This window comes from Caloenas nicobarica, chromosome 4 (assembly GCF_036013445.1).
Source record: "Caloenas nicobarica isolate bCalNic1 chromosome 4, bCalNic1.hap1, whole genome shotgun sequence".
Taxonomy (NCBI): domain Eukaryota; kingdom Metazoa; phylum Chordata; class Aves; order Columbiformes; family Columbidae; genus Caloenas; species Caloenas nicobarica.
Genome location: NC_088248.1, coordinates 64,977,071 through 64,989,499, shown reverse-complemented (window position 1 = coordinate 64,989,499; position 12,429 = coordinate 64,977,071). Strand labels below are relative to the sequence as shown.

The 12,429-nt window shown below is 38.7% G+C and overlaps 1 protein-coding gene across 1 annotated transcript in view; it reads right to left on the bottom strand.

Annotated features, from left to right (window-relative positions):
• Nucleotides 1–12,429, bottom strand: part of CLNK (cytokine dependent hematopoietic cell linker) — a 30,115-nt gene that overhangs the window by 2,449 nt on the left and 15,237 nt on the right. Inside the window, exons 10-15 of the mRNA XM_065634781.1 lie at nt 10,649–10,667; nt 9,449–9,524; nt 8,234–8,274; nt 4,172–4,305; nt 3,719–3,796; nt 3,433–3,588 (exon numbers count right to left, since the gene is read on the bottom strand). Of these exons, the coding sequence (XP_065490853.1) occupies nt 3,433–3,588; nt 3,719–3,796; nt 4,172–4,305; nt 8,234–8,274; nt 9,449–9,524; nt 10,649–10,667 (504 nt within the window). The remainder of the gene's footprint in view (nt 1–3,432; nt 3,589–3,718; nt 3,797–4,171; nt 4,306–8,233; nt 8,275–9,448; nt 9,525–10,648; nt 10,668–12,429) is intronic.

Here is a 12,429-nt window from a genome sequence, read left to right as displayed (position 1 = left end):
TGTGTGACAGATCTAGTTTTGCAAAGGTGATAAGAAAAATATTTAATTTTTGTGTCGTGATCAGCTTTAAATGTGAGCAAGTTTTTTTGATTTTTGTTTTTATCTTCAAAAGAACTGTGTATATGAAAAGCAGCAGCATTACAGGTATCTCTGGATCTTTAATACTGAAATTGGAGCGGGGGAAGGCAACAGCCAAGTAAAGGGTGCTCAGAACAGCAGTTTGAATGTAAATGCCTAAATTTCTCATGTGTCCTATTTAGGGGTCTGGTCTTTATAGCTTTATGTGATTTGTCCCTTAGTGAGCTCAGTGTAGGATATGAAATATGTATGTGGATGTGAACATCTGTGGCTAAATTGCTAGCAAAAGATATAGCTCTACTAACAGTTAATGTGTTTTTTTCACGTTGACATAGAAGTGACAAATTTTTAAAATAGATATATGGTGATCAATGCATTTTTCCCACCTTTTGGCCTTCAAGGGCTATATGAAAGCTAATGATGCACTCAGGAAAGTTGAATTAAATACATTTTAAAAAATCGTTAATAAAAAGTATTTTCATCATACAAAGTGTTAACACCTTGTAAACTGTGTATGAAAAATCAAGAGTTGCAACAGGATAGTGAAAACTTTGAATAATGATGTGTAAGAAAAACCCAAGTTTTTAATGGATGGAAAAAGACTAATCCAAAAGTGAAAACATGATGCAGAAAATCAGTAAGATTGAACCTTTGAATAGAATGAACAACAGGGGTAGAAATATTAGTAGGTCTTCACCTGTTTGTTGTTTAAGTTGCATTCTCTTTATCAGGTGAAGAAGGAATAATCGGCTAACCTAGACAAAGCAGCTGGCTGCATTGCGTACGCAAAATGTGGTGTAACAAAGGGAAGGACAGTTGAGAGCACACTGGAAAGCAATTTAACAAGCATTGGAAAATTATAGGCAGCAATTTTGCTGTAACTCGCAGCCTTACAAATTGTTGTCACCCTCCTGAGATAAAAACTTTAAGCAACGTGCAGAAGTTGAGGTGACTGTTTTCAGGAAAGAGCATTTTTGGGGAATCCTTTCAGAGTGCCTGAGATGGAAGTAGTTCTGCTGAGTGAGGTTGATGCCGTTGATTGTTCATTATTGCACATGCTTCGTGCCCAGTCTAGTGTTAATTTTATTTTCACATCTGCTGCTAAGAATAATGCACAGAAGTGAGGTGCTGTCATTTCTTTCTGTGGCTCCCTGGTACTGCACATCACTGACTAGGAAAGCAAGTCTGAGATTTTTCTGTTGTAGTTGATCTATGGGAGGATTTCTGACTTCAAGAGAAACAATACTCAACATTAAAAAAGAAGGCTTAAGGTAACACGTCGTGATTACAGATTTGGCCTGGTAGAGCCAGGTCTTAGGTATACTGTTATTAACTAGGTGCTTGAAATCCCTATTCTGGAATTGTAACTTTACGATTTGACTGTTGTCAGTCCAGACCCACTGTTTAACATACATACTTTCTGTGCAGAAGTTGGAACAAGCAACAAAGTCATAAGTTTTGATAATTCTTGAGATGGAAGGGATTGTGTTCTCCTTCCTTTTAGTTCAGTAAAAATTGTCCAAATTGTTTACGAATTTTTCAGGTGATTTTCTAGTTGCCTTAATTGTGAAATCTGTTAAAAGATGAACATTTAGTGTTATGTCTTTATTCTGTAGTGTTCTGTATACATATTACATTATCCTGTACTGTACTGTATTTCAGCTCCAGTCAACTTTTTTAGTCAGTCATTGTTTCTAATCTGAGCCTTTTAAAAAAATTTTTTTTTAGTCAGGACCATTACAGCAAGGCTAAACAATGTAAGAACCACATAAAACTAAACCTGCCTTCTCCCTAAATAATTCTAAAACTCCAGGAAATCTGGGAGAGTTGGTTCAGAAATGCAGACAGTGTTTTACAGAAGAGCAGTGTTTTCCTACAGCAATGCCAGGGTGATGGTACCTGCAGTACAGTTCTCATTCGTTTTACCCTTCTACCTCAGTGTGCTTGAACAAGGATGTTTTCCCCTCCTTATTAAACCCCAGTGTTCCTGAAGAACGACTTCCCAGTAAACGTTGCCCCCTCATCTCTGAAAACTCATGAATCCTATTCCACCATTTCTAATAAGAATCCAAATATAAGTCTTGTACCTGCCCAATTTATCAGGTTAGCTTGGGTCAGTTTTGATTTCAGTTTTGATTTCAGTTTTTTTAGGTCTGTCTGTAGAAAAGATAAGTTTTAAAAGTATTGACACACAGAAAAAAAATGTAGTTGAAGGTTCAGCTACAGAGGCTTTTGCTGCTTCACCTTAATTGGATTTCTGTCTGTCATTTACATAGCTAATGACACTCCTAGTAGTTTGTTGCTTTGCTTTTTTGCTGTGCAGCTGGTCCTCCCTTATGCTGAATTTCATGCTCAGATGAACATTCTTTGAATTTCTTTTAATTTTTTTTTTTGAGTATCACATCTTTAGAGAGATGACTGTTGCAGTTTTCACTTTTTTTTTTCTTGTGTGAAAGACATGCAGGTATGGTATTTGTTATTTAACCTTATAGGTAGAATAAGAATTAGACTCATCATGAATATAATTGAATTTATTATGTAAAATAGCATTGCTAATCTAAGGGGATTTTCTAATTGAAATTTAGCATATCAGAAAGGCTGGTGGGGATTCACAGGATTTAATGGCTTCTGAATATCCATGACAACTTTCGTCTCATTCTCTCTCGAAGATATTTATTCCCCTTTTGCTATATGAGAGACAATTAGAGGTTTTATGCAGCATTAATAGCGACAGGCCATGCTGTCAGATATGTGAAATGGTATATATTTTAAAATATCTGCTGATATTATAACAAGTTAAAAATGTGCTAAAATAATATGTATACCTGGAAAAGGAGGACTGTTTAACTCTTTACTTTACAAGTGTTTACTTAGAGTAGATAGAAGTATTATTAAATGCTTCTTCCCCAGGAGGGTGGTGAGGCCCTGGAACAGGCTGCCCAGAGAAGCTGTGGATGCCCCATCCCTGGAAGTGTTCAAGGCCAGGTTGGATGGGGCTTTGAGCACCTGGTCTAGTGGAAGGTGTCCCTGCCCATGGCAGGGGGATTGGAACCAGACAGATGGTTTTAAGGTCCTTTCCAACCCAAAGCATTCTATGATTATAAGTACTGAGGAAATTTTTACATTGATTGAAATCTGAATTTGAGCACGATATGCAAAATTCAGTTTTAAATCATTATCTTGAAGTTGCTTGGAACTTTGAGATGTACTTGAAATGAGAGCGTTGTAAAAGAAACTTTAATGAAATAGCAGATTTGTTATGTGGGAGAGTTTATAACTAATCTTTAGTATTAAGAACTTGTGAAGTGTGACATAAAAGCAACAGACTATAAAGTTGGATGGGATTTTACTTACATCATCTCCTCTGAGCCCTGTTCCCAGTGCATATTGTTGACTTTCTTCCAGAAAACGTACTTTAATGTTGTATACCCTGCTTCCATAGTAGACAACCAAAACATATGGTTCAGCGTTTGATTTCTTTGAACAATCTCTAACCAAGAATGTCTCATCCTGTGTGACACAGATTTGAATTATTGATTGTATGGTTAGTTCACAAAAAAACCCGTGAGCTATTGTGAACAGTTTACAGACATTTTCTCCAAGAGCTTACATCCCATGTTCTGAGATAAATTGTACTTACAGTGTTCTCCAGTAACAGTGCCTTCTCTGCTTCATGGCGATCATATTCTCCAAGGTACCATTCATATTTGTTTAAATCCTTAATTTTAAGACAGCATAATCAGTGTATAGAAATTAACCACAGCTGGCAGAAGCAAAATGCAGTGCGAACAGATTATATCTACTCTGCATTTAAAGCAAATTTAGCACAGCTTATAAAAATAATTGCAATGCATCTATATCGAGATACCCTGTTAGGAAATCTGAATAAAACTAGACATGTAAATTCTTATGTGGTTTCAAGAGCTCATATTGGACTGTTTTCAGGGATGCTGAATACCCACAGCTTTCAGACCATTTAACTTCTCGGGGAAATGTTTTCAGTAAACAGCAGTTCTTATGTTGTATGTGTGCCCTATAGTGATAACCCAATTTTCTAAAAACCTGTCTCTTTATGAAGCGAAGGGTTCTTTACCTTTTCAATGGGTTGGGTAGGAGATTGCATTTCCCGTTCTACAAGTGAATGTTTTGATTTATTTCTGGGTGCTGTGTATGGTGTAGGAGATGGTGACCTCTTCACTGACAAATTCTCTGCATATGACATGGATCCTGTAAAAGTAAGTTCAGAAGAAAAAAGCTGTATTTTTAAAACCTAAGTTATAGTTTCATTTTACCCTATCACTTTTACTAAGTAAGTCTGAGAATAGCATTTACAGCTTGGAAATACAGTATTGTGATATGCACCTTTTAAATGTAGAGCTGTCAGTTATGACTGGTCTTGTGCTAATGCAACGCCAGTGCTTTCAGATTCATGCCCCAAGAGATTTAACACATTAGTTTCGTGATGTTTTTCAAATGACATCACTCTGCCGAGTTCTTGAGCACATAAACATAGCAAAAAACAATTAAAGATAAGCTATTAATAACATAGGAAATCCTAAATAAAATAATAAATATGGGACTTTTGCATTCTAGAAGCGTAACGGTTCATTCTGTTCTTTTACCTTTTGTGTTGGATTGGAGCTGCTGTTGAGTCATATTAAAGCCCCTTGTCATCCCATTGCCAGCCAGCATTGTTTCCACCAAGCTGTTGAAAACTTAAAGGATTCAGATGCTGATGAATTTCAGTCGGCTTGGCAACTTGTTTCAATTAACAAATTTAGGACCAAGACGTGAGGTTGGTGTGGCATTAAGGAGAAGATGAAGGTGGTGGCCCCCCGGGTGCGTGTTCTAGCTCCGCACTGCACTGCTGGGGAGGCAGCTGACTGAGGGAGCTTAGGTAGCTGAAAACCATCCTCCCAAAGCAAATGTGATTATCGTCTGTAGATTAGGGCTGCTGTTTCCCAGCTGGACCCAGCTCGCCACGTCACTGGGGAGCCGTGTGGGTTCAGGGGATGGGAACACGGAGCATGGGGTAATGTGAGAGGCTCGGGCTGAGCTCCCTGAGGATGCAGCAGAAACAGCCTGGGAAATGCAGTAGTGGACTTTCAGTGTATAGATCAAAATGCACTTTGCAGGAACACAGCATGGGGGGAGAATGGTTAATTGAAGATAAAAACCCATCATATCCTGCTTTACAACAGAAAGCATTTTTGTTTGTTTCATGCAATGCTGGTGGGAGAAATGACCAAGTGACTATTGTTAGAGTAAATGAGAAAAATGTGGTTATCAATGGTTTGCATCTTTTCCTTCTGGTTACTGTCACAAGAGACAGTAGTGTTTGCCAAAGCAGTATTTCATTACGTTTTATCGATTCTTCATGCTCTATCAGTTTATTATTTTTCTGCCTATACATGGCATATGACAGAATATTGAAGAAATTTGACTTGAGAGACATTCTTTTACAGAAGAATAGTAGTTTTCACTGTGTTTCACTATTTCATGCATACATGTACCATGTTCTGGTTTATTACAGCATTATGTTTGTTTTTAAGAGAGTAAACAACATCCACTGATCTCAGCAGATGAACAGCCATGATTTTCGGCAGGAAATTGTGGTCCGTTCAAAAATGAAGTCACTGTTCAAAGGGTCTGTGACCAGACATTTATGCTGTGTTTCTGTAACCAGTTTGAATTGTCAAAATGCAAGTATGTCACTGTTCAGCTTATTGCATCCTGATTTTGGCATTTGTGATCACATTGCATTTCTGGTGGCTATCTCCAGATATTTTATATTTAAAAAGAGACTCCACAGCTAGGACCATGTTTGCTTTGTGACTGGTGCTGTGTATATTCTGTAATTTTTTTTTTCTGGTATGTTTTAAATTGTGGGACAAGAAGTGGAAAATTCTCTTGCAATGCTCATGGTCTGGGCCTGGTTAACAACAGCTCACCGAGAAACTAATGAAGAATGTTTTCTATTTTTGAACAGAAAATCATTGTTTTCAACAATAAAAGCTAAAAATATCAGAGAGAAATATGTACTTACATAGAGTAAAAAAGGATACTTGTATAAATTTAATAAAATTAGTATTTCTTCTTTAAATATTTTTTTAATCCTAACACGGGCTTGAAAGGAAAAATTATAGGATAGCACGTGAAAAGGCCACTTGTTTGTTCTGTCCCCATTGTTTCATGAGTGCAAGGAATTTATAGAGGGAAAAGGAGATTGTGCTGTCCCAGAGAGCCTGAATGACCAACAGCAGTGGTCGGGATGGTAGGAAGTGCCTGAAGTGGAGATGGCTGTGGGGCACCTAGGAAAAAGACCGAGGGTTGACTGAGAACAGCAGGAACCAGAGACCTAGATAAGCTTTGTGGATTCTGTAGAGACAGACATTTTTGTAGGTACCCAGAGGAGAGTATGTGGAATTGGACCCCCAGCACAGGAAGGATGTTGATAACCAGAAGTAGGTCAGTGAGGGGCCACCACCGGAGTCAAGGAGCTGTGAAACAAAGCTGGGCGAGGTGGACTCGTTTAGCTTGGCAATGACCAAAGTTAAGGTGGGTCCTGCTTGCTCTGAACAAACAGTCCAGTCCATATATTCTTCCTGGCGTTATTTACTTTTACCATAAATTCACATTATGCAACTCATAGGTTTTTGGCACAGCGTAGGGGTTTTGATACGAAAGGGCATTTGCAGAGGCACTTAAAGGAGGATATAAAAGTATAGTAAGTGTAGTCAAGAACAGTAGGAAGTTACCGGCGTGGATGATTCCTATAGCTCCTCAGTCCTCAAAGCCCCTGGGTCTCCCAGGGTATGAACTCTCTTTTTAAGGAATGGAGACACAGTGTGAGGTAACTTGGCTGGTGCAATTTAATGACATTCAAAAAACTAAAAAGACCCAGGTCATGTTATTTACATGTACTCCATCTAAGATACACCTCTTTATCAATGCATCTGTTTACGTAAGACAAATAGAGAGTTTCCTTTATTGCATCTTTTATCTTTAGTATGCATTTCTAAAAAAGGAAATGGTATTTACACAAGAGAATCATAAGTGTTTTCTTTTGCTTACACAATTCTTATCATGAAGTTTGTTTAATAGGGATTTTGCTTTTCAAAAGTCTGTCAGTAGGTGCTGGGGTGTTTTTCTGTCTGTTTTGGGTTTTTAAAGCAGGTGTAAATATATAGAAAGGTAGGGATGAGCTACATGCAATTTGCAATTAAACACTAATGAGGCTGTGTTTTCCTAAAATAAATTAGGTAGAGGGGCTGGTGGACAACAGATACAATGTGATATGACAGCAAAAAGCTAACACAACTTTTAATAGTCCTTGTAGAAGAATTGTCTTCAAGATTAGAGAGACAGTGTGTGTATGAATGTAGTGAAACTGCTCCTGTGTGTGGCATTCAGTTTGGGCAATCTGACAGAAATCCAGGGCAAATGAGCAGAGGGATGTTGCCACGGTGCCTGGGCAAGCTGTACCACAGGGTGTTTCTTGGCAGGGCACCCACCAGTGTTAATGTTGGCTTCCAGTACATTCCTTTAGCTAAAACTACACTGTCCAGGGGAAGTCTTGGTTCCCGCCGTTTATAAATCCTTCCCTCTAGGAATCTGGGATAAATCCTGAGCAATTTCTTCAAAGATCAGTTTGTTAGTTTACACAAAGGCATTAAACCCATAGCAGCTGCTCTGTAATGTCCTGAACATCTGTAGCCTCCATTTAGCCCAGCTGATTGCATCTCTGCCTGGAAGAGCAGAGGCGGTTGTGCTCACAGTGTGCTCTGTCTCTGTGGGTGTCTCTTTGTGTGCTCAAGCAATTTGCTTTCCCTTCCTCTCCCCATTGTCCTTCAGTAGCTTGTCCAAATCCCCTTCCTTTTCTGGGTGTGAGATCTGCAGTGGTCTAACACTCCCATTCCAGGTTGGGCATTTCTTAGCTTGCACCAGGCACGGGGTATAGCCGGGCAAGGAACTCTGCTTGTTTCTTCACTTCAATTGGCCGTGCCATTGTTCTACTTGTTTTGTGCTTGCTTTATTCAACAATCTCTTTGCACTAACTATGCAGAGTGAAAATTCCCAGTGTAGACGTACACACAGATCCATTTCTTATTTAGCTACGTCTAGTTTAGTTTTCAAAGCAATCTCTGGTTCTTACCTGAGCTGTGAACGTTTTTAGAGCTCCGCATACATTGAAGGCTAGGAAAAAAGCAATGAATGAAAGTAACATCAGAAAAATACTTCTGTTAGCGACAGTATTTAAGTAAGAGTCAAATTAGAGAGCAATGCTTCCCCAGAATACCCCTTCCTCTACTGTAGATTGCAGCTTTGGGCCTTCCTGGGTTTTGGGTGGTAATTTTGTATTTAGTATCTTTTTACAGTTTTCTATGAATTTCAACAGCCACTTTTTGAAGTTATATCAATTTTTACTCTCCACAAGAGTATTTGGCAACAGTTTCACATTTTAACTGCATGTGTAGTGAAGCACAATTTGCTTTTGTTCATTTTGAGCCCATTCCCTGCTAATTTCACCTGATGTTCCCAGTTCTTTTCTCGGAAGACTCAGGGAGCAGTTGTTCCCTGTCTTTTCTGATTTTCTAGACCACTGCTGACTACCCAGCTGGTATTTTGTTGTGCTATTAATTAGAATGGATACACTGGGAAGAGCACTGACCAAATAACTTCACATAACAAAGCCACTGGTACCACACAAGAAGAAACAAAATACTTGGGGTCATGCATACTGTCACATTTACTCCAGACAATAATCTTATCTTGGAGAAATGCCATCATAGTAAACAAGGCTAGATCAGAGATTCAGTATTTGTCTAGGAAAGATGTTAAATCATTCATATACTTCCTATACTTTATCCTATACTTTTGGTTTTTTGATGAGTACTTTAGGAGGATATAGTTTTAAACGCACATTTAGAAGAGAAAGATTTGTGTAGGTTAGAAAAGAAAAATAGGAGGAACTGTGGCAGATTTCTATGGAAGAATAATTGGCCTTTGAAAAGCCAAGTATGTTTCCTTGTATATAACAGTTGAAAATAAGGGGAAGAGGAAATGCTGAGGCTGGAGGTGGCAGAGCTTCTTTATACAGTATATTTAACACCCTATCATGGATAGGGAGGCAAAAATGTAATATAGTAGTATGCTATTAAGGATAAAAATTGAATGTGCAATTACAACAGCTTGAAAGCAATTCCTAAAGGCAGTTATTGTTGTGCATCAGGGCAAAACATAATATATCACTACATGGCATCAGAAACTGATACCATCTTTTATTGCATAGTGAAGTCTGATTTTCTAGGACAGAATCTTTAGTCCTTGAAACATCCAGTACAAACTCAAGAAATTCTTATATTCCTACCTGGCTTCAGAACGATGCTTTGGTGTATACTGTTGTGCTTGAAAAGGTGTTTCAGCTTTCTTCCCCAAATCTGTAACTATGAATAAAAAGAATAAGAACTTATTATTTCCACTTATGTGTAACTTGACTCTATCTAGCAACTCCAGTGAAATAAATTAACTAAACTAAATTCATGTATGGCAGTTCAATAAAAAAACCTAGCAAGCTGCAATCAGTCTGGCTAAAATGAGTCAACTGATTATTTCAGTGGGAAACATTTATACTACTACTGAATGTTACAGGTTTTGCCGATGCCAAATATGGCTTAAGATAGTGGTAAATAATGTAGAATGCTGTATTGGAAGTATATAGAGGGTTCATAAATCCTTTTTATAGCACAGGATAGATAGGCAGTGAATGCATTAATGCAGTCAGTACTATTTCTAGCTGAAAATCAGGAAACTGTGCCTTAATCTGCGAAAGAAAATGTCAGAGGAAATTATGAACTCATTAACACAAAAGTATAAGCAACATAAAAAACCTGTATCTATCTTCAAAGTATTTCAGAGTAACATTTTTTTCATGGACCTTCATGCATGCATACACAGCAAGTGGCTTAAGCTGTTTTTTCAAAGCTGTACATGTATCTGAAGAATTGACATGGTTTTTAAAAGATGGGGCTTTTTTAAAGCTTTCAAAAAAACTGTCTTTCAAAATTCTCGCCCTCAAATTATGGGAGAGGAGGAAGATAGGGAGAAGGGTGATGTTATGTGTGCAGATCAGATTAATCTGGTCTTTTCAGGATATCCTTCCTTCAGGTTTTTTGTTTGATTGTTTTTGGTTTTGTTTTTTGTTTTTTAGTTTGTTTTTTTTCTTTTTTCATTCCAGCACTCTTATTTTCCCCAGAACCTTAAGACTTTGATTTCCTAGAACAAATGTGGTACCCCAAATAGCTGTAGTTAATGCCAAGTTAGATTATTTTTTTTCCACTACATCTTCCACAACAGTTGAGGTCACTCTGAATCTCTCATTTCTCAGCAGATATATACCTGGGGGGTGTCTCTTCCTTATTTAAACACAGAGCCCAGTGGCCTGATGCTATATAGCAGGATAGACGTCACATTCCTGTACTGATTACTTCAGCTGGAATTTTAATGATAGAATATTTTGTTCTTGGAATATGAAAGACAACAAATTAATATTGTATTATTAAATACTAACCTTGTTCTCTTCCAGGTGCCTATACAAAATGATAACATAGACAGTAAATATTTTTCTTTTGATTATCAACTTACCCCAACAGACCCAACTATATTTTAATTTAAAAACAATTTATAGACATCAATCATTAATACCCAATCACTGTTGAAACCTCAGGCTGACTGCTGGTCTCAGTCCACTGGCAACAATGAAAACTGAATTTTTAGGAGTATGAGAGGACATATGGCTTACTGCAATGATCACCATTTCATGATGACTGTTGTGCATCAGTTTAACTTAACCTGATACAGCTCGATGCGCTGTTAGCCTTTATGGCCACCAAGGGCACACCAGTGGCTTCTGTTCAGCCCGTGGTCCCCAGGTCCTTTTGAGCAGAGCTGCTGCCAAGGGGGTTAGTCCATCCCAGGGCAGGATTTTGCATTTGTCCTTTCGAATTTCAGGAGGCTCCTCTTGACCCTTTCCTACAGCCTGTCTGGGTCCCGGTGAGGGGCAGTCCTGCTCTCAAACCTATTTGCCTGTCATTTCGTGTCTAAAACCCTGACAAAGGCACACTCTTGTCTCCTCTTCCAGGTGACACTGAAACTATTTATGTATTCAGATCTATATGAATGGGAAGTGATCCAGCCTGTTAGGAGCTGCAGTATTTGTGCAGCTGTACAGTGCCCAGCTAGAAATATGAATTACAGATGTAAGATATTTATTGTTCTTGGGGGTGTTTTGACATTTGGTTTGTAATGAGTCAGTATTTAGGACAAGACAAAGCTTTTTGTGGTAAAATATTATCTTTCTTGCCAATATATAATTTTCTTAGCATTAAATGTTAATTACAATATTGCAATCAAACCATCTTTTGTAACAATCTTCAAAACTAAAAGATTTTCTAACCATGGGAGGAGTGAGGTTTAGGACAGTCTCCCACTCAGACCTGTGGAGAAGAAAAGCTCAAAGGATTTGAAAGTTAGAGCTAGACCAGTCTATAGATTTGCACTACAGCCCACTGTGGTAGGAAATGGCAGGGCTTAAGTAGTACAGAGATTACTTTCTTTCCTCTGTTCCCTTGCAATGAAATAAACCCCCAATACAGTAGAAACATATTAGTGCAGTAAATAGAACATAACAAACACAAAATACCATAAATTATAACCTATCTGAATTTTACAAACATCCTTTAATACTCTGCTTTATTGTAAGAACTGTATCTCTTAATCCATCGTATAGGAAACCACTTGTCATAACTAAACCCCTTTATTGCTAAACCCATTTTCTCTGCTTTACTAAATTGGCCTGAGTAGAAAGTGAAGGAACTTGTTAAAAACATCTTTACAGAAGCTGGGATCTGGAAAAAAAAATCACTTGCAGTTAACCAGTCTCCCTGTAAAAGTTACTGCTTTTTGCTTTATATATGTATATAGGTGCATTCCCAGCATGGCTTCTGGCTACAGCAGCTGGTGCAGGGTGGTGGTGGCAGGGCTGCTGGTGGCCGTCCTGGGAGGAAAGGTGGTCAGCTTGGAGATGCAGGGAGGGAGGGAAGAGCCCTTTTAGCCTCTGTCAGACGAATTCGGGGCCACTGCTGGTGCTGGGAGGACACAGGTCTCAGTGGTGCCTGGAGCTGCCCTTGGTGGAGCTTTGCAGACTGGCTGTGAGCTGGAGCATGGGGCAGGGGAAGATGAACTGGAGGATGTACTGGGGCTTACTGGGCTGCTCATGGCTCAGGAGGTTTGAGGCCATAGCCAAGTGTGAGCTTTGACAGGAGGGCTGTGCAGTATGGGGCTGTGCTGGGC